Genomic DNA, 22,838 nt, shown 5'->3' on the forward strand with positions numbered 1-22,838 from the left:
TGTCATTTTTAAGTTGTAGAGTTGTCTGTGTTGCAGTCTCATAGATGTAGTAATAGTGACCTTTACATCTCAAAAGAAATAAAATTAAACTGCAATGTAGTTTGCAGCTGAAATAATAGTGCTGATAGTGTGAGCATAGCTTTATGTGTAGTGCTGATAATTATGCACATGCATCTGTGTGGATTTATTTTGTGGTTAGATTTACATCCTCCCCATCCAGTGTATCCAAGAAAAAGGGAGTCTTTCTTTATGGTCCAATGCATTGCAGTTTTGGTAGCATTAAATCCCCACCACAGATTTTCTCAGTAAGGCACCCCCAACAAATAATTCAGCATCTGTCTTGCATCCCACCTACAGTGTCTCCAGTCAGTAGAAGTCAGTTTGATGATGACTCCTGTTCTGTCTCTTGCTCTGTCCTTCTTTCTGTTTATTTTCCTTGTTTCCTTTAATAATGCCCTCTTTCATTTTTTTGTTGGATCAGCCACAGTGTGGGTTCAAAACGAACACAGAGTGTCAATATTCAGCATGATGCAGTGGCATGAAGAGAAATGCTGCTGTAAAGTGATGTGCTAGGATGGAAAAAAAATATGCACAATAAATGCTGCTGTACCATCAAAACAATCCAGAAGTACAGAGTTTAAAGGTTGAAAATGTATGTAGTGCTACTTTAAGAAAAGAAGGATATATAATGTTAGTTTAATATAAATAAATAAATGTGCAAAGTAACATACATACATTTTTTGTTAACCCTCTGCTGCATGAATTATTTAGTGGTGTCACATTTTTTCACATACAATATTTTACTTTTACATTTACAGTGATCCTTCTCTTTATTTTCAACATTACTTGATTTTTTATTTAGTTTATTTTTATCTTTTCTATGAAAATATTTGTAAAATATGTTGTCATTTATATAACATAAAAAATACAGCATAAGGGCTGGGACGCGCTTAAGAAAATTGAATTCATTAGAGGGTTTGTAATTAATTAATCTTGATTAATCACTTTTTAATAGCATAATATTTACACCAAAAAGCAACATTTTTTAGTTTTATTAGTGTATGACAGTATGAAGTAATAGACACAGACATTAATATTGTAAACTCAAGTTCTAGTAATGTCTGGAAAAACGTGTTTATTTGCATTTCAATTCAAACAGTAGAAAAAGAAATAGAAAATATCTCTGGTTATGTTACGATACTAGAAAAAGCATTACATTCATTCACGTTAGTTTCCAAAAGTCTCTAATAACACCAGAAAACATCACTAGATTTTTTAAAAATTTAAAAATTGCTGAATATAGCGCCAAAGTAGTTAAATTAGCCACAATTACATGCATTAATTTAATCGGTGGACTGACAAACGTTCCGTGTTGTATGGAACACAAACTGCGATTAAATGCTTTAGTTTTTTTTTGTAATAGATCATAACTAACGCAGTATAGTTCCACCCCTAATATATGTATATATATATATATATATATATATATATATATATATATATATATATATATATATATATATATATATATATATATATAGATATATATATATATATAGATATCGAGACCTAACATATTAATTAATATGACTTCTGTTTTCCTGTCAAGTTGGTAAACGGATCAATGTGACCTCACAGTAACCTCATGTTAGAAACATAAATAATGATCTCACTTTAATGTACTATTCTAGTAAGCATTTTCCCATCAGCCCTAAGGCACATTGTCTCACTGAATCAACCAAATGGAAGATTGTGGAATACTGATAGTGACCTTGGGCCCTTTCAACATCTGAATAGGAATTACATCATCCAAGGCCCCATGCTGCAGCAGAGTTTGATTTTGATCTTATATCCTATTGCTCTTCAACAAATCTCATGATGATACAGTACCATCTCATTTTCATTCTCTCTATGTTGTTTAATATTTTCCCCTCGTTATCATTTTTCATCTTGCTTTTCACATCATTCATCATCATCTTCTGTTTTTTTTTTCCCCCTCCTGTCATACTGCACTTTTGATGTTTTATTTTGCATCACCCAGGGTTGTACCTCTTGATCTTTTATTCTTTCTTTTCTTATTTTCATGTCGCGATGCCTCGTCTCCATCGTCTTCCTTTGCTGCTTCTATTTATTTCACTTACCATGTAAGATGCTCACTTCACTGCTTTTCTTGTCTGTTTCAATTACCTCTTAACTACTTTAAAACTTAAGCTCACATATGTCTTGAGTTAGCATTGTCTTATTATATGCCAGTGTAAAAGAAATTGTTAAAAGCATAACTTAGCCTACATTTTGTTACCCTACATGTTGTTTGAGTGTAAAAAGGACAGACTGGTATCAAATTCCAAATACAACTGTTTTACAGAGAGGGACTAGATTACTGCTACTTTTTTATACCACCATAAAGCCACTCAGGCGTATTGGGTTTTTAAGAGAGGACAATAACAGAGTTCAGTGTCAATTTGTATCAACTGATTCAGCTGTGTCCTGTGTCAGTTTTAATGTCAGAACACCACCCTTTGTCTTTTTTTTATTTTTATTTTTTTTCTTTAAGCCCTGCTTCTGATTAGATTCAAGTACGGGGACCAAAAGAAGAAGAACAATAAAAAAGAAGGATTGGCATTTCTCCTTAATTGACTACCAAATATTTTTTTATTTACTTTATGTAATTAAATTTATACTAACAAACATTTCCATTAATATCTGGGCTTGGTGGCAACTTGATAAAAAGCCTATGTTTTCAACAGCATACTGAAAAAATAAACTTGTTAAATTATAAATAAAGGACTTTTTTAAAATACAAAAATAAGTAAACTGGCTCTGATTATGTAACAGAGAAACATTTTAAGCAGTATGATGGATAAACTTTGCAGTTATATATTAGGGGAAATATGTTAATGGCCTGTTTCATATAATGTTTCTACATTGTTTTTATTATTAAATTAAAAGTTAAAGATTCAGAGAGGTTTGCATGTTTGAATAATTGTTAGGATGATGGCAGTGCAACTGGTTTAGGGGCTTAGTTTAAAGCTGAAATTTTCTTTTTTAGTAAACTATTTTGACAACAGCAGTCCTAAAAATTGGGGCAAACTATAATTTACTTATGCAAAAAATCTGTGGTTCAGAGTATTTGTATTATGCATTTGCTATGAAAAGTAAAGAGTTAAAAAATATGTGGTCCTAGTTTTGTGAGGGAAAAATGTTCTGTAGGGAATGACCTGCTCCAATTAACCCAAGGTAGTTTTTCAGCCCAGGTCTGCAACTGAATCTAGAAGTTTGCACCAACACAACAAAATGACAAACTTTGGTAATTAATTGTTGTGACCACATAAAAAATTAAATAAATGGATGACAACACTTTCAAAAGGGATTTATGGCCGGAGCAATGTCCACATTACCTTTAAATCTTACACAGAATCTTTGTTTGTTTCAACTTTTTAGTTGTTGTTAATATTAATTTTTCAAATTTCACCATTTACTTAAATATTTCTTGTGTCTTTATAATTATTCAAACATTGTTCTGGTCAAGCTACAAGTTAAAAGTAATTGTACAGTGATTTATGTCGCTCTAGATTTGCTCCAAGTTGCCACTGACTCAATGCATGATATAGTCTGAACAATGACTCATGCAAGGGTCGAAAGCATTGGCAGGACTATGATCCAGATTTATAGAGAAGGACTAGATTCCTCCCTGTGGCTGACTAATAGTAAGAGCACACCTCTAAAATCATGTTGTTAAATGGCCCACTGCACTTTATTACATTTCTCTGTATCAACTCAGTAATCTTTAGATGAAGTGATCACAAGAAAAACTGCTTCCAGCTTTAGTCTGGATGAGCCTAAAGTCAAGAATTCTCTGTTTTTCTCTGATCAAATCATTATTTGTTTGTGTGTGTGTGTGTGTGTGTGTGTGTGTGTGTGTGTGTGTGTGTCTGTGTGTTGTTTCTTAGGTTTGAGTGTAGTTTTCTGGTTTAGTGACACACTTCAGACTGAAATGTTATCCCTTCCACAGAATCCTAAATTCCAGGAGCCTGTAACGCTGGACTTCCTTGATGCTGAGCTGGAGAATGACATAAAAGTGGAGGTAATGCACGCACATACATAGATCAGTCCCACTCACGCACACATTTTCTAGTGCCAGATGTTTAATGTCTTCACAGGAAACAGCTACATGTTGTGTCTTCTTCGGTTTATTCCTGAGTTGTTAGTATAAACTTATTAACACAAATAAACTGAGTCAGAGACAGTAAAGTTACACTGTCTGTCTGTCTGTCTGTCTGTCTGTCTGTCTGTCTGTCTGTCTGTCTGTCTGTCTGTCTGTCTGTCTGTCTGTCTGTCTGTGTGTCTCATGATGCAGATTAGAAAAATGATGATTGATGGTGAGACAGGAGAACGCACCATTTACACGCTGGTCAAAACTCAAGATGAGGTAAGTCAAATTAATCATATTATTATAAATTTGTTTGGATTTTATTAAAATGAGATATATAGATTTAGGTTTGCATTTTCAACATATAATGAAATAATGCTGTAAACTGTTGTTACTATAAAAATATGATTAAATGAATGGTTAATTAAGGTTTTACATTTAAACTGCTGCTCCTTACATTTATCATTTGTGTGCATTATTTCTGATAGAGATACATAGATAGAGGAGTCAGGACCTATACATGGGCACCAGTCAACGGAACAGATTACAGGTAAGAGATCTTTTATGATGTTTGTTTCAGGCTCATTATGTTTGTCTGTGTGGAAGCTACCATGGAGAAAGCCAACAGGTGTCAGTGTCCTGCCTACCAGCTTTGCTTGGTTAATTGGAAACTTGATTGAGAGATCATTTTTTACATTTTACTAAACATGTAAAGGACACTTTACAAAGTTCTGCTGTAAACTGAGTTTTACTTTCATGTTTTCTGCAGCCTGGCCCTTGTTTTGCCTAAATACAGTGAACACTTCATTCAAGCTAAGCTGGGGGATGATATAAGACAAGCCATATGTGAGTATGACATCCATGCAAATGAATTTTGTTATTGTCTCACAGCTAAACTCCCATGCATACCTTCTTTGGGTCATACTCTTAAGTATTCATTGCTTTGTAATACTGCTTCTATCTGGGACCTCAGCCACTCCTTTGTATTTGCAGTTCAGATCAGTGAATTCCCACTGTGCTTGTCTTTTGTAGTGTAACCCACTGGTCAGTCGCCCTTCACTCCCACACAAGCTATTCCACATGCTTCTCCTCTCATATACCCAGCCCAAGCACACAGTCTTTTGATCTTGTCTGTATTTTGTTCTTCTTTTCCACTTTACTCCCTGCATTTGGCTCTTCTTCTGCTTTAGAAGAAAACAAAAGCTCCCTTTTCTTATTATTGTCATGTCTATTACCCAACAGTTTGCTTCTTCAAGACCTTACCATAGTAAATATTCATCTGATTCCAGTTCTTACAATATTGCTGTCTTTAAGTCTGACTTTTTTTTCTGATATTCACCATGGTAATGGGTTTTCTTTAGCAGAGCTTTCAACCTTTTTTCTCTCTATCTTTCTAAGCATGCTTTCTATTCAGATCCCTCTCCCTTCCCTCTGGATTTATTTTTTATTTATCCTATTTATATATTTATTTTTGCTGTTGTTGCGCTCTCAAGGTTGTGGTACAGTCTGTCTGCTTCATCTACCAGCTCACAACATAGCGGATAGAATAGATGCTTATAAGTCACAAGGACCGAACTTAGTCATACACTAACATGCTGTGCGTGCAACTCTTTGTACAGCTCATTGCTTCATTATGCTGATTAAATTCCTTCTCCTTGTCTCTCTTCTGTGTTGAAATTTTACAGCTTCCTCTTGGGGTAAGTATCCAGTGTTATATCTCCTGTATCTACCTTATCCCATGTTATGCTCCCCACTCCAAAAGCATGTTTGATTTTTATTATCTCTGTGTGGTTACATGTCACTCCAGAGAGTTGAAGGAATGGCTTTGGGTGACATATCGCTCAACATTAATAGCTAAGTGATTGAAAGAAACCTGATTTTCAAAAGGCAAAATGATTTAAAAGGTACATTATAGTTAAAAAATAACATAAAAGTTTTTTATGAATTCCTTCTGCCAGAGGGATCTTTGTCTGGGAAATGTCTGTGCTGTTAAAGGACTGTGATGGACTTCAGTCTAAGTTTTTTGCAGTGGTCATACTGAGGTGTGTGTAAGATCATCCTCCTGCAGAAAAAGTAATCCTCCTTTTGGCTCCGTGATTTTTAGTGACAGCCTGCTTATAGATTTCTCTACATTTCACTGAATTCCTTCTTTCCTCTACTATTGAAACCTGACCCTCATGACACAGGCTGCAAGTCCAAAGAATAACTGATTCAAGATTTCTTTTCATATCTTTGCTCATTGCAACTAAAAAATTAAAAGTCTCTCATCTTCATGCAAAATGCATTAAAGTTAAGAAGTCTGATTTAGAAGTTTCATATGAAATTCTACTGTGTGGATGCAGGGTTAGTTTTCCTCTGATGAATATATTGAAGTATATAAACAGTGCTTTAACACTCCAGAGTCAGAATTCTCTTGAAGGTCTTTTTCACACAAATGCAGACTTTGATTTGCATTTCCAGTAATTTTATCCATCTCTAAATGCTTTCTATACTACTGTACTGCCTTCTACCTCAACAAGCCAATGTAGCTGAATAATTTTGATTTTATGACACTATCCGGCACCTATTTACACACTTCTCTTCTTGTTCTCACCCTAAAGTAGTACAAAACAGAAATACATTTACTCTGGATTGGTGAAAATAATATTTCCTTCTTGTCTGCCTTTTGGAAATCAGTTCATTTTGTACTTGCTTAACTATTCATTATAATGTGAATTATTTGGTTTTAGGCATGAATGGATCAGTAGATGATTCCATTTTGATAAAAGCAAAATGGATTAATATGAAAAACTGAGAAAAACTTTAGATTTTTCTTATAATTATCAGTTTTTATTGATTTTTTTCATAACTTTGACATGACAACACTACAGAGCATAAACAACTTATGGTGCCGTTACTCTAGCCAATGAGATTTTGAGTGAGTGTTTCAGCTCTTCTATCACTACTCTTCTACCATAACAAGCCTGTCACTGTGCCATAAACACTGTCAGCGCATTTACAGGCCTGTTAAAGAAGGCAAAACACCATGTCTTACTGCCGCAGACCACTCCAGCTGGGAGTTTCGGACTCTAAAGTTCTCTGTACAGCCATATAGAGTTTCACACTGGAGCCAGACCACCAAAACCTTAAACTATCTTACCACTTTCATGCAGTAGGTGGTTTCTGCAGCCACTTGCCCTCATTATTCTTGATGAAGGATCTCTAGCCAAGGGATGGATGAACAGAGATTTATTTATACATTTTTTGTTTTCTTTCATCCATATAGCAGCAGTGCTGTATTTGTTGAATAAATGACCTAATACTGGGGTTGAGGAGATGGTGACAGATAAGTAAAGAGCTACAAAGCAGAGAAAAAAATCAAATGGTGTGGAAAGACACTGGACTTAGAGACACCCTGCCCATTATATAGAGACAGAGTGACAATGAATGTGCTTGTAATGTTTTATGTGAAAGACATTGTTTCATCCAGCACCAGATTTCCAGGACCCCAAGGAAAGTCAGTGTTCAGTAATTGCTTTCGCAGACTCCACCACATGAGTCAATATATTTTAAAGGCATTGTCCAAAAGTCCTCATTTTAAGAGAGCAGTGAATGATGGCTGATGATGCCTGTCCTGTCATTTATGAGATAAGAATTACAAGATAGTATTTTAAATTAATTCCAGAGTCAGCAAAGCTTTGCAAGGAATTTGCTCTGATATCAAACAGTGTTTGTTATTTTGTTGTTTTCCATAATCATCTATTAGTCCTTTTTTTTTAACAAAGTGTATCTTAAGTGCATCTTTTTTCACCTTAAGATATTTCCTGTTGGAAATAATAATCACAGCATAGTTTTGTTTTGGTTTTTGTTTTTTTAAAACCTACTGTGGCAAAAATGCACAAATCCCAGCATCTTTCTCCAGGTATGACATAATTTGTCAGATGACGAATGCATTTTTATCACCTTCTGTCTTTCTTACTTTTGCCTCTCCCCGACTCTTTGTCCCTGGGGTCCCCACAGGACAAGAAGGCAAGTATTTCTCAGTCAGTTACTCTCTCATGCCTCCCCACTTTTACTCTATTCACACTCTCTACCATAATCCATCACCTCATATCTGTCCAGTATGTTTTGTATCTGTGTGTGTGTGTGTGTGTGTGTGAATGTGGGAGCCTGTTATGGAATGTGGACTGGTGGCTACATATCAACCAAAAAGCATTTCTTAAGAAAAAAAAGTCTATCATTTCAAGAAAAGTGATCCAGATTTATTTCTTGATGGGGAAAATATATGTTTTGATACTTTATTCCATAATTTGAAATCAATGACCCTAAACAAATCACTTTGTGTTTTCCAAAGCCATGGAGACTATACAGCCAGAGAGTTTTGATGAGTTTGGTTACACCTACATTGCTCCAAGGTGAGTGATCCTCACATTACTGTACAAAACACACATGGAAGTAGACAAGTCACAGATTCCAACCCATTAATATTGTTTCTTCAGGGAGTACTGCAAAGAGCTGAAGCTGTCTCTCAACAACAGCCAGTTTCTCCTTGACTTCAACCAGTATATTGACAGAAACACTCCAGATGCATGTGAGTCATTCATCTTTAGCTGCTATTTTTCTTTGGATTTGTACTGGTTTCATTGGTTTCATGAACTGTTTATATTCATAATGACTATTTTAGTTTCAATGAGCTAGTCATTGATAATCTCAGCATTTCATAATAATAATTAATTAAAATTACATAGATTAGGATTTTCTGTGGTTGCAGCTGTAAGCAGACTGCTATTTGCTAAGAGTAGTGAATTTTAGACTCCATAGGCTGATGTAAGGCACATTCAGGTCTTGACCTTATAAGGCTCTGTGTCTTAAAGACTAGACTCCAGCACAGGATGTGAACATGAAATTCGAAGCACAAAGACCATAACAAATAGCTTAGACATTCTTATAAATATAAATACTTGATGTGTTTTATCGTTAGCTCTTGTAAAACATTGGTATTTCTTTCCCTGGTCATAATGATCAGCATCTCAGGATCAATAAGGTGGGAGAAGGGTGACATCAGACTGGCTCACTTTCCCAGAAGCCTGATCGTGTCATGATAAACAATGACTCATGGTGTTTGATTTGTTATCTTCTAATGGATCTCATCTCTAATAAGGTCTACCACCATCATCCAGCTAATGGTTCAAAATATCCTGGATCCATTTTAACGAGTCATATACGTTAGCATTAACGTTTTCCATGCTGCTGCTTTGTGGAGTCTTCTTAAAATATGTGGGCATGATTTAAAACAACATTCAAGAGAGGCTGTGTTGTAAATGTGTTGTTACTTGAAAGGTAAATGTGCTCAAATAATTTATTTTGAAGTACTTTTCTTGACATTGAGGTTGAAATTCAACACCTTTTCTCTCTTCTAACAGCCAGTCATTCACACATTATGTTAGTGATAAGGACAGCTCAGGTCTCCCTTCTGGATGATCTGCTGCAAGACACCATGAGATAAATGTCAGTCTTCAGTTATCAAAAGAAAAAGAAGTTAGTTGCTATATTTAAGACCCTAGCTATTACCTCCATCTTAGTCTTACAGCTAGGCAATAAACAGATGTGAATCCTGATTTACTGGCACTTTACAAGGTTTTCATTGGAATTGTTTGCCACACAAAAGCATCACATATTAATTTTTCCAACCCAGATGTGTTGAATAAAGTGCCTTTCTTTCAGTTACAATGGTGCTCCTTCTCTGTGTGATTACTATGGTGTTGTGTGATTATAGGTGCAAAAGTGAAACATATCTTTTCTTTAATCTGTAGGCAATGTATCGCTTGTGAATAGACTGATCCTGGATGCAGGTCTGACAGCTGAACTGGTTAAACTTTGGAAAGAGCAGACAGTGTGAGTGTCAAATGTTCCAGTTTTTTTATGTTTTACCCAAATCAAAGATGTAATATTCTTTAAATCATATAAACTATCCTCTTAAAATCATAAAAAATATATATGTATCTCTTATGTATGATTGTGTCTTACATTTGTACATTAATCCACTGAATTATGTCAGTTAATGGTTATTTCATGCACCATTCATTGCCAAACAGAGCCAAGTTTTAGTTCCTTACTTTTGATGGTTTGGTCCATTGTTGCTGTTGAAATGGGATGAAAGCAAAGCAAAAACTACACATCACACCCAGCACACTAAATCCAGCCAGCACATGCTGTTTCGAGAGGAATGCAACTGTAACTGGATCAGTGTGTTTTTCTTTTATTTTATGTCCACGTCTTAAACAATCTAAACATCCGTGAGCATATCATGAAGGGTGTCTGTTTAACATTAGGGCAGAAGGGGACATACAGCTGGGTTTTCACAGGTTACAAACTCATTTTTCCCAGTTATCGTGAGTCGCATCAACATTGACATATGATTGACTATTATATTTCATGTTCTCAGGGATGGGACAGTAGCCAGATTTGTTGCCACAGATGGAGGAATCACAAGGGTCTATCCCAGAAGGTACCCTTCCCTCTCTCTTTTCAGTTTTGCCTTACATCATGGCAAGCCTTTCCAAAATATCTGGTACCATTAAAACAAAAGATGAAAATTGATACAGACTGTGATATTCTTAGGTTGAGCACTTTTGGCTGCTCTACTCACCTGCTCCTCTGGGCTTTTATTCAGAACATGGGGAATTAGACTCTTTCAGATTAACTCCCAGAGCTGGCCAGGCCAGAACGGGACGTGGGTCAAATCCACAAATCGTTTATAGCCAAATGCTGCTGATTTTCCTCAGTTTTCAACTTGCAACAGTTTCCTGAGCTTAATTTGGAGGTGCCATATGTCAAAAAGTAAATGAATGTATGACAAAAAAATATTCCTGGAAATGGATGCATAATTAAATGTGCTCAAATATTACTCTAATTACTGGGTATAACTCCTATTTACATTATTTATCTTGGCTATAGATCAAAATGCTACATTTGAACACAATTTCCTTCGGTGTACTTCATAACCCGGTATATGCATCATATCACTTGAGCATTTTCATGTTTTCAGTGCTGCAGAAGTTTGGACTGAGAATCCTGAAACATATGAGTCCAGCTTCTACAAGAGGACCCTGGATAATGAAATATATATATTCACGGCTCCATCTTTCAACAGTAAGTGTGCATGTTTCTGTGCGTGAGCGTCTTCAGTGTGGTCTGGAACTGAGCCTGTTCTGTTCACTGCCTTTGGACGTCATCCCAACCTTACTGGCAATGATCAGACTCTTAGGCCGTTGATATCACTCGCCTTATCCTTCTCCCTTTCCTGCTGTGCTCATCCCCGCCCTCCCTCCTTCACTGTATACATCCTGTCATCTCCACTGATCTCTATAACAGACTCTAAGACAGGCAAATGTCAGTGTTACAGCTACAGTACACTTGACAGGATTACCACATGTTCTGGCTTCACAGACTTCACGTCCATAAATTACAGCAGCTAAAATGTATGGAATTTTCTATGAAAACTATCATTATTTTACCATTTTTATCATGAAACCCATTGAAAAGTTATCTCTGCCTTACACTTAAAATAATTTTCAGTTAAATCATCAGGAAGCTGTTTGCTGTTCTTTATGTATCTTTGTCTAAATTGCAGCAGAGGCCAGGGAGCCTGCATCTGAGTCAGGTATTCTAGTGAGCAAAGCAGTGGACCTCATCATCAATAATGTCACGCTCAAACCAGCAGGTCAGTCTTTCTAATACCAGACCGCTGGCTTCCTGTGTGATGCTATAAAAGTGTGCTGACAGCCTCTTTGTTTTGTGGTTGATTCTTTAGTGGTGGGAGTGAAACTCAATGTCTCATACTGGATGAACAGTTTCATTAATGCTACACTGAAACAGAATGTAAGTTGAGTTAATAAAACTAACTTCTATTGTTTTCAGTAGGAATGCACCGATAGCGATACCAGTATCGGGTAGCCCATACTATGTGTGTCTGCTTGTACTCAATGTTCATAAAAGTGTTTCCTATACTACAGAATCTGATGCCAATGTGAATAAATGAATTAATTATTTTAATGCATAAACAACAAAGTTATTACTCATGCCATATTAAGTGTGAATTTGTCCTCATCTCAGTAAGAGAATCTGATTTTGGGCATATAGGTGGGTTGTCATGGCTGTGAACATGATCCATCAAAAAACACTTTATCCTCCTTATCTATTAAGATTCTGACAGTTTTCCAGTCACAGGATGACCCATCTGATATATAACACAATTAACCACTCACTATGACATTATGGTCCACACTCCTTACCAGTGAACTGTAATGAGGTTTATTAGTGCTTATTTCAGTGTTCGTTGTCAGCAAGTACATAAATTTAAGTACTTATATTTGGTTTCAACAAATGTGTTATCGGTGCATCCCTAGTTTTTTTAATATACTGCATACAACTTTATATATTTATTTATAGTTATTTCATTGTGTACAAAGAAAATATAAAAGAAAAAAAATGTTTTTCCCTTTTTCTTATCTTCTAGTGCAAGGATGAGATTTGTGGCTGTCTGAGGAATGACAAGGTATGTGTGGGAAAATTACAATTTTTTAAATAGTTTTATCAGTGGTTGTGTTGCTTCATCTTGTTTTTGTAACTAATCTTTTAATCTTCTGCTTTCTGTTATTATTATTATTATTATTATTATTATTATTATTACTATTATTATTATTATTATTATTGTTGCTGTTTTTTGTTACAGCATGTAGACTGTGTACTACTGGATGATGGAGGATTTCTTCTCATGTCCAATCAAGAGGAATATATTTCCCTAGTGAGTTGTTTCTTATCTTATCTTATCTTATCTTATCTTATCTTATCTTATCTTATCTTATCTTATCTTATCTTATCTTATCCCTCCTTTGTCCTCTGTCTCCTGGCTGTCTTCTTGTAAGTGGAATATCATGATGCAATAAGACCACAATCTGTATAGGTATAGATTTCACCACAATAGGTGAAATCAAAGATGTATTTCTTATTCCCTATATTCTGTTTTTTTTTCCACCATTCTTGAACTAAGTCCCTTGCCTTCATCAGAGTAATTCATCAACATCATATTAAGATCAAATAAAAGCTTCGTGACTCAGCTCAGCTATGAGAATAGCCCGCTTGCTCTGAAATGTACTCCTGTGTTACAGCAGTGCAACCATGTCTCTGGTAGAGGAAAGCACCAGCCACTGGAGGAGGATCAAAGGAAAGGCTGATAGGTTTTAGTCCATCATGGAAGCTGTACAGAAGTGTGTCCCCTGTGTATGAAAAAAGTCAGTTCTGCTGCGTTTACTCTGCTCTCTTTTTGGCTGCCCTCAGCATCTGCCCGTCAGTGGTAGGAAATACGCTACAGTGGGTTTGGAAACATTTTATGTCAGTCAAGAAGGAACATCTGGTTCCTTTGATCCATTTTTCCATGACAAAATATGACATATACTTTATCTCCTTCAAGCATTTGAATAAGCGTCTTTCTATCTCTTTTTTCATATTGTGAAACATTTGTTGTCCACAAGGACCTTTCAGAACATTTTTTCCTGCTCTGTGCTGTCGAAGAAGAATTGTTATTGTACATAAGAAGAACTTTAAAACCCTTCCAGGTTGAATAGCTCTTTAGATCTATTCAAGTCATTTTTTTCTCATTTAGCAGCACACAACATTGCATATTTACAAAATTGTCCACCATTTGGAGACTGATGACAGATAAATAATTCTTTATTTTATCAAATTGGAGGATTTTTCATCATATGTTCTCAAAGTGATTCAGGTGCATCTTTGCAAGTTTCCAGCAGTCTGTCAATAAAGAATTCCTTCTGTCTGGACACTACCATAAAGACCTGATTAGTAAAGTGTTGCACCGATGGTCGTGCTTCTATAAGATTCTTCTCTTTCAACAAAACAGCTATTTACACTGTCTTGTCACTACCTTAATTCTAGTCAATGGCTTGTAGATTACTGAACGAGCCCTTAGTTTCCAATTAGCATGTTTGTCTGGTCAGGCAGATGCAGGAGGTCTGTTGGTGGTCTCTCGCTTCTTATTTTAAAGAACTGCTTTAAGGTGTTGTACACTATTACACAATTTAATGTATTTGTGTCCAACCATATCTCTGTCATATTTGGGAAATTTTACAAAATTCAGATGTTTTAGTTTTGTCTAATTGTTCACAAACTTGATACCAGCATTTCTGTCATTTTTTTTATTCTTTTGATAAATTTACAAAATTCTTTGAATAAATTACATTTGTGTTGTCACTGTAGATGTATAGATATATTTAAAAATTAAGGAATAGAATAGCAACTTTGTATAATACACAACAAAATGTGGAAAACTTGAAGCAGTCTTAAAAATTTCTTTAGACTTATTGACTATGTTTTAAAAAAAAAACAACATTTCTAGAATGATTATGTCAAATACTTGCACAGAAACAGATGTAGGTCTTATTGAAAAATCAAAATTCATCATGTCTAAAATGTCATACTGCAAATTCGTAAATACTTGGAGCAATTCTTGTAGTTTCTTAATGTATTTTGTGGTATAACACACCCAGACATGCAGTCAAGATCATAAAGAACTATTTTTAGCCACAGGACAAAACAATAACAGAACGTCTGCCCCCCACCGAGCCCTGAGCCCAACATCACATTGGTCTGGAAACCCATGAAAAGTGGAAATGTACTGAAACAGCCAAATCCACAACAAAACTGCAAGCTTGCAAAGTAAAAAAAAAAAAAATCTGCTTGCACTGAACAAATATTTTAATGTTCCTTGCAGAAATTTGGCTGTTTATTTAAAAGCAGGCTGGTTTATGCTGCATGTATTACAAATTATTGTTATTTAAAATCCAATTTACTCAAATAAAATAAACTTAGTGCACATTAACTTTAGTTTAAAAAATATATTAAAATGGATAATTCACAGTTTCGTATTGTAGTATTTGACTTCAGTATAACTGTTTCTTGGACTACTTAATGCTTTCTCTGATTGACTTTCGGTTCAGATTATTATTATTATTATTACTAATATTATTATTATTATTACTGTTATTATTATTATCATTATTATTATTATCACAATGGACTCACGTTGATCGGCTGAGCCCACAAATACAAATTATGAAAAGAGAAAAATGAAAAGAAGTTCTGTAAGAGAAAACAGCAGGACAGAGCTGCTTTTTTTTTTTTTTTTTTTTTTTTACAGTGCTTTAACTGCTTGTTTTGTGTGTGCGTGCATGTGTGTGTATACATAAGATAGGTCAGTTCTTTGGCGAGGTGGATCCGGTGCTGATGATCAACCTGGTCAACACCTCCCTGTATTCCTTCAATAAAACGTATGATTATCAGTCTGTCTGTGACCCTGAGAAGGACAGCAAAGCAGCAGCAGGACCTCGCTCCATCTATGTGGTTAGATAACTCACTCACACAAGCTGTCAGAACACACTCACTCTCTCTGGCATTATTATTGTTTGCATACTCACATACTCACACATTCATGCAGCAGTTTATTATTTTAAACAAATATATTTCCTTGTCCTTCTCCAGCCTACCATAGCAGACCTGCTCAGTATTGGCTGGTGGGCCTCCAGCGCTGCTTGGTGAGTAATACAGGTCAGGCAGGTTGTTTTTTGTTTTTTGTTTTTTCGTTATTTGATAGTGGACGTACACTTGGCTTCAGAGTGGGAGTTTCTATGGGAATGGACTTGCATGTTCTAAAGAGATGAGGTTTGTTGAGGCTTGTAGTAAAGGGGCATTTACACAGCATGACACTGCATCATTTTCTGCATTGTCTGTCCAACTGCAATATAACCAGATTTCAAATAGGCAAACTAATATTTCCCATGTAACATCATCAGGGACTCCTAACCTAAGACAGATGTGCTGCTTTCAAAAGCAGCTATTGGTTGTTTATTGTAAAGACATTAAAGAAGCTTGCAGACTTACACAAGTGACTCCTTTTGTTTTTTCTTCTTTTTTGTGGCTTAGGTCAATCATTCAGCAGCTGTTCTTTGGCCTCATGTTTCCTAACCTTTTAGAAGCAGGTGAGAAACACATCTATAAGTGTGCATGATAATCACCATTATTTTACACTGATAATATTTGACTATCCACACTTTCAGTTAGAATCACATCCACATAAACATCCACTTTGGGTAGTGGCCACAGCACTTACCTGTTCCAGCAGCTTCACCCACTATAAAGCATTAGTTTAAACATTAATCCCATCACACACAGTTTGCATTAAGGAGGAAATTACTATTTGAGACCAACTGTTTTTTCATACCAGACATTTAACGTGCTTATTATTACTGTAAAATTAGGCATTTTAAATGGGGATCACTTCTGGAGCCAGTGGATTTTTTGCCACTTCCATAGTGCCTGCTTGCTTTTAGTTCCACATGCTGATCGTTTTTTAAGTAACTTCTCTAATTACTTGATATGTTTCTAATTTTCAGTGGAATCGGCAGATGAAGAGATACCAGATGCCATGTTCAAGGAAAGCTGCATCACAGAGCAGACTCAGTACTTCTTTGACAATAATGAAACATCTTACTTGGGTGTCCTGGACTGTGGAAACTGTTCCAGGTATGTCCATATTTGTTGTGTAAAGATCTGACTATGCTCCCATCTCAGTTGACTCATCCTGTAAATGGGATGTGCTGTTTGGGCTTTTTAACCTTTTATATCTTACTGAACATCCTCCTGTTTAGCTGTCCCTGAGGATTGGTATAGAAAACTGTTCATTTCCTGGCTACTCTCTCTCTTGCAGACTGATTTCAGGCAGCTGTTTTGTGATGAGCTCAGTTCAGATACAAATTACCTTGATCTGTCAGTGACTGGAATTGCAGAGGGAAGAGCAACAGCTTTCCTTTTCTTTTATTTTTTGTCCCTTTGTTTGCTGTTTGGCTGTACTTCAAACTCACTTCTTCACAGAGCATTGCACTTTTGCTTTGCTCTAACATCCTTTTGTGTCATATTGTGCTGTATAAGGAGGTTAAATATGGGTATAATTACTGCCCGTTATGAGTCTCATGTGTCTGATGCTTTACTCTCCAAATTTAACAACTGCAGAAACAGAAACTTTACTGACTACCATAAAATGCCTGTCCCAAGAGGAGGGAACTGCAGGAATCTGTACAACTGCATACATTCTTATATGTATATATACAAATGCTTATTAGGGGGATTTAATGCATTATATAAATTAGAGGTGCACAATAAATCCATACTATAGGTATGTCACAATCTGTATGAACACAGACTGTATGTCTTTGTTTACTTTTTAGAATGTATCGTGCTGAGAAACTTCCAAACACCAACTTAGTGTTTCTGATCACTGATGCCAAAGCAACGTGTTTGTCGTGTGACCCCAGGCCACTTCGACAGGCTGAACAACCCTGTATCCTTTCACTCAACTTGTAAAATCAACCAGTTACACTTCCTATGTGCTCTCCAATCCTCCATCCATCACCCACAGGACAGCAGGGCTTTAAGCTGTCAATACAAGGACACACACACACACACTTAAGGAATTTGTAGTAGGTCCCTTGCGGATGTTCACCTGTGAACAGTAATCCAGATGCACAGCATATGAAAAGTGGTCTCACATTACTCTTGAATTAGATTTCTTTGTATAAATTCACCTGGGCTTTAGTCTGCCATCAAGCTCAATTAAAGTAAAAAAAAAAGGGGTGTGTTTTAGCCACACATGTGCATATATGTTCAGGATATGTGTTTGACAGATGTGGTGTGAATATAGCTTCCTGCTGATGTAACAGTGAAGGTGTCAGAGGTCACAATAGGGCTGCAGCAAGAGGATCCATTTGTTAATGTTGATGCCAGTCAACACAGATATTATGCAAAAGATTTGTGGTGAAATTAAAATATGTTTCCTAGTTTCCTCAGGAATTCAAGAGGGATCCAGGCACTATTGCTTTAATCATCATTGTTAAAAAAAAATTGTTGATAGAAATTCATGTTTTTCTGAGTATCTGTTCAGCTGAAGGTCCAAATCCTTGTGAGCTGGCTCAGAACCCCAGATACCGCAAAGGACCAGACGTGTGTTTCGACAACAATGAAAATGTAAGTCACAAACACATGTGGCTTTGTGCAGAGAATATTGCTGGGAACAGCTCTATTAGTGAGATTAAGCAGTTGAGTTCTGACAATATCGGCCTGATTTTCATTATTATGTTGCTTTCTGCATTAAGTCAGACGGCTCTTGGTTTCCTGCTCTTCCATGATGGTTCATTTATTCCCTTTGGTGTAATTATCATGCTTTAATCTTTTTCATGTCCATGGTTTTTCTGTGATAATTCTTTTGATCTTGTTTTTGTCTTTCCTTTCTTTTCTTTGCATCTTCTAATTTGCTCATTATCTTTCATTCTTGTTTTGTCATTCTGCATCCCAAGGATGAGCCCTTGTGCCCGATCAGCAGAGGTTCCAAACTCAGTCCTTCACCTTTTTTGTTGTTTCTGGTTCTGACTTCAGGGTCAGTGTCATCAAACAGTTTCACAAGGCTTCATTGTTGACATACAATGTACACTCAGGTAGTACACCTGCACCCTAGTTGGATGTCCAGGAACATTTACTCTGAGATTTTTACATTTTTGGATAATATGCATCTGCATGAGAAATACAAAATAAGTTTTACATTCATGCTCCACACATCCCAGTCTAATGTAGCTTGGACTGAGTCTGCTCTTTTTTTTCAGCTAATTTCATTGGTTTTTCCTGAAATATCATGACAATTAGAAAGCAGTAAATAACACAAAATATAAATATAGCTTCTTTGTTATATTCATGTCTTTCTAATGCAATACTAAGATTTGCAATATGCCTGACAAACATTTCTCATCAACAAATGTGAAAAACAGTCATGACTGCAACTGTTTCTGTTAAATGTTCTATAGAAAGATCACAAGTTCCTTAGTTTTCACAATATAAAAAAGATAAAGGTGAGAGGAAGTCATGGGGAGAAAGTGCACCATGCCACCAACCTAAAAAAAAAAAAGATCTATGGGAAATCTGTGCATTGTGCCTTTTGAGCTAAATCAGTAAAACAAAAGGGCAAGAAAGATAAATCATATGTGGGAGAATTTCATCACCACCCAAACTTTGAACAATTTACAAGATGTCTAAATATTTGTTTTAAAAAAATGCTTCTCATATCTTTGTGAATCCTGCCTTTCATTGTGTTGCAAAAGTGTAAATCATACAAATAGCAGGACACCAATTCATGTGAGTGTATGTTTATATTATCGGGAGGCCTTTCTAGGAAGCAACAGGGAGGGGATGAATGGCTGGGGAAATAGATGAACAGAGAAAAAGTAGGTCGTGTCCCTTTTCCTATTTCCAGCTGTCCAATTACTTTTGGATTTGCTCCTCACAGGAAGACGGTCTGTGTCCAGGCCAGTTCATTTTGTCAAAGGAGTAAACAGAGGAAGCGTCACATGGCTTTCCTGCCCTTTGAACAGGGAAGACTCCCACCTTTTTCTCCTCTGTGTTTTGCATGCACGGATATCCTGAATATTCCCATTAAACATAAAAAAGTTAAATACAGTTAAAGAGGCAGGTGTAAGTGCATACAGCACACACAAATACACACAAAGACAATGAGGCGGGAAACAGTTCGACTTTCACCAAAATGTTTATTAGCAGTTAATCTTGGACAAACTTGCACATTTTCTTACTTGTTGAGAGTTAGATGAAAGGACTAATACATGAATCACTCTCACTGCTCAGCAAATATGAAGCTCCTGCCAGCAGCCAAGCAGCTTAGCACAAAGCCAGGACGAGGGGAGGTAGTTAGCCAGTTTCTGAAGCGCGCCACAAAAACCTGCAGCACATAGACTGTCTCTTTTTGCAAGGATTAAACATAAAAAACAAGACAAGCAAACAAAAAACAATTAGTTCATCTGTTAACTCTTATGTTCTGGTGGGTTGGTTGGTTTTGTGATATCTGAACAGCCATTCTGACAGTTTGAGTCTTTCTTCTAAGGTCACAATTTCCCAGATTCAACTTTGTTGTTAAGAGATACAAGATAGCAAATAAGCTAACGATTGGCAATAAAGCAATATAATAGGATGAGATATTGTCTTAAAATTGTAGAATAGCAACAGGAATTTTCTAGATGGTCTACTTAGTGTCAGAGAACCTTTTTTTTTTTTTTGAATGACAACTGCTTTGTCCAACAGGAAGATGATTCAGATTGTGGAGGGGGGACCTGCCTAAGCCCGAGTCCATGGCCAGTGATCGTTCTCCAACTGCTGCTGCTGTGGCTCACCAAATCTTTACAACATTCATGACCCCTACACACACTATCTAGCTCACTCATATGCTGATGATCATCCCATTTCACAGTAGACCCAGAGTTGTTTCAATTACGCCATACAGGATGTATGCAGAATTTTTGCCACACAGATGACCTGTATCAGCTTTTCCATTTTCAAATGCCAAAGGGTGCTCATTCATTTCTGCCTCCTCATTTTCAAAAGTAGAGACACATTTATTGTTCTCAGCTGCACACATTTCCATGATACACACTTTAATCTTCTATGGTGCAAGAGTAAGAGCTAACCAAACCCTTTAATTCTGCCTCATTTGTGTCTCTGATTTGTTCAGCAGAGGTTAAAGAGTTAATCCACTATGCCAACTGAAAATCATTCAAAGACTGTATGTTTACTGACAGCATCAATTTGTGTATTGTCAGTATTGTTTGTTGCTTATTATAATTATCACATATGGATTGTTATGCTGTAATGATGACTTATTTTTTCAACCAGTGCAACAATTGGGGATTTCCTTTTGGACTGAGTGTTTTATAATGTTTATTAGCTATCTATCTATTTCTTTTCTTTTTTTTTTGTTAGATTGCAACAATCAACTAGCATTTTTTGACTAGCAGGGTGTTGTATTGTAGCAGCATGTGCTCAGTACAGAGCGTGAGACGACACCAGTATGTTGACACCAAAGCTCCAAACAGTATCAAGCGCCACAAAGAGATGTAAAAACTACTACAGATTATGTCCACGCTAGTTTATTTCAAGAGATTACTCTGGCTGGACACCAGGGTGGTAACCCTACATCTGGGTGGACACCAGTATTTAAGTTACAGCATTATGCCAGTAATGTAGATACATTAAGATATCTCACAGAGGAATAAGTGAGATCAAATTGCAACCGATGTAAAAATCTAGAAGTATATTCTAATTAAAAATATGTTTGTACATGGACTGACAGCTTTGGTTGTCTTCAATTTGATGCATCAAATCCCCAGTGCCTACATAGTAGCTCAAGCAGTCTGATATCTAAATGAAACAATTCATCAAGGTTGTGTTCTTTACATGTTTGCCTCTATGCTAATGTTTGCTACAGTATAGCATGGAGGTCAGTCCTTGTAGTAATGTCTGATGAAATGGGCCAAATCTGCTTCTGTTATTCTAATTTTAGAGACCCACACAACAGTAGAAATAACCAGTGAGTTTGATTGTGGGAGAGGAATATTATTTTCCTCCCAGGAGAAAACTAACCTAAGCCAGACTTGAGCTTGCGTTCCACCATCTCTCTCTTTATTAATCCTGTTTCTGTTCCCTTTCTGGATCACAGACTCAGGAGCCAAGATGACTTGTGAATGAGATCAGCATATCAAAATGACTGTTTCTTTGTTTTGTTCTCCTTGCTGTTCTCCTCCTAATGCTTGTTCCTTCTTTGTGTTGCTCTATAAGTGCTGTGAAGCAGACGCTGGAATGCTCAGTGTTGAAATGCTGCAATGTCATGGGATGAGCTTGTTCTGTGTTTGAACACTGTATTTGCCTATGATCATCATCAGGGCCTGCTGGAGAGAGCCTCTGGAACACACTATGACCAGTGGTAGTTTTGCATTGCCTTACATTATCACAAAGATCACATGAAGGTTAAGTATTTCAGTCTGTTTTTGAAGCTTATTAAATTTTGAGTTCTCTCCACCTCGCCTTCATGGTGACATACTGGTGTTGAGTGATCAGGTTATGCCGTCTATCAGAGTTGCGTGTTGACTTGTGTTTTACCCCGGGGGTCCCGTGTCTATGTGCAGGCATGTGCGTGTCCCTCCGATAAATGATTGTGCTTTAATACCGTACATGAAATACTCTTTTGTGAAACTTCACTAGCCTGATTGAAATTTTGTATACATTTGTACACTAATACTATTTAATGTATTAAAAAAATGAGAGAAGAGAAAAAGATGTTTATAATATTGTGTTGATTATTGTGCAAATATATATTCACAATAAATTGTTGTATTGTTATCACCTGAACTTCTGTTGCTTTGGGCCAACTGGGAACACATCAAACATGTCATCCTTCATACTGAAAAAGGCATAATGATGTTTGCTTGTGCTTCACTGTGCCTTTCAAATTCTGATACTTTGCTTAATGCATAATAATACCAATAATTTAATAAAAGCTACCCCTGTAAGTGATGTCTGTGTTACAACTATGATACAGCATGTCACTGCAGCAAGGCGATGGTCAGAGAAAACAAGTTTCTAGGGTTATCCTTTTGATTTCACAAGTGTGGTTTAATAACATTACTGTGATCCTGGTTAGTGCAGTAAATATAGGAAAGCATGAAAACAAATCTAACCAAGTATTTTGTGTTGGGTCAGCAAAGCCCTCTGTCAGTGCTGTTTATGTCTATTTTTTTGTGTTTATGGC

General features: G+C 36.3%; 1 protein-coding gene across 3 annotated transcripts in view; it reads left to right on the plus strand.

Moving 5' to 3' along the window:
- LOC121648032 (voltage-dependent calcium channel subunit alpha-2/delta-1) overlaps positions 1-22,502 on the plus strand; it is a 67,900-nt gene extending 45,398 nt beyond the window's left edge. The window contains exons 19-40 of one of the 3 annotated variants that reach the window (XM_041997934.1): positions 4,013-4,084; positions 4,358-4,429; positions 4,639-4,700; positions 4,920-4,996; positions 5,836-5,847; positions 8,150-8,158; positions 8,484-8,544; positions 8,629-8,720; positions 9,943-10,024; positions 10,575-10,637; positions 11,178-11,281; positions 11,763-11,852; positions 11,943-12,010; positions 12,648-12,686; positions 12,864-12,935; positions 15,395-15,547; positions 15,686-15,738; positions 16,127-16,182; positions 16,597-16,726; positions 17,428-17,540; positions 18,141-18,223; positions 20,339-22,502. In XM_041997934.1, coding sequence (XP_041853868.1) covers positions 4,013-4,084; positions 4,358-4,429; positions 4,639-4,700; positions 4,920-4,996; positions 5,836-5,847; positions 8,150-8,158; positions 8,484-8,544; positions 8,629-8,720; positions 9,943-10,024; positions 10,575-10,637; positions 11,178-11,281; positions 11,763-11,852; positions 11,943-12,010; positions 12,648-12,686; positions 12,864-12,935; positions 15,395-15,547; positions 15,686-15,738; positions 16,127-16,182; positions 16,597-16,726; positions 17,428-17,540; positions 18,141-18,223; positions 20,339-20,449 — 1,674 coding nt within the window. In that variant the 3' untranslated portion in view covers positions 20,450-22,502. Of the gene's footprint in view, positions 1-4,012; positions 4,085-4,357; positions 4,430-4,638; positions 4,701-4,919; positions 4,997-5,835; positions 5,848-8,149; positions 8,159-8,483; positions 8,545-8,628; positions 8,721-9,942; positions 10,025-10,574; positions 10,638-11,177; positions 11,282-11,762; positions 11,853-11,942; positions 12,011-12,647; positions 12,687-12,863; positions 12,936-15,394; positions 15,548-15,685; positions 15,739-16,126; positions 16,183-16,596; positions 16,727-17,427; positions 17,541-18,140; positions 18,224-18,552; positions 18,691-20,338 lie in introns of those variants that run through there. The other 2 variants (XM_041997933.1, XM_041997935.1) reach the window with 2 other exon arrangements.
- Positions 22,503-22,838: the final 336 nt, after the last annotated feature.

Source organism: Melanotaenia boesemani, chromosome 10 (genome assembly GCF_017639745.1).
Source record: "Melanotaenia boesemani isolate fMelBoe1 chromosome 10, fMelBoe1.pri, whole genome shotgun sequence".
In the NCBI taxonomy this organism is placed as follows: Eukaryota; Metazoa; Chordata; class Actinopteri; order Atheriniformes; family Melanotaeniidae; genus Melanotaenia; species Melanotaenia boesemani.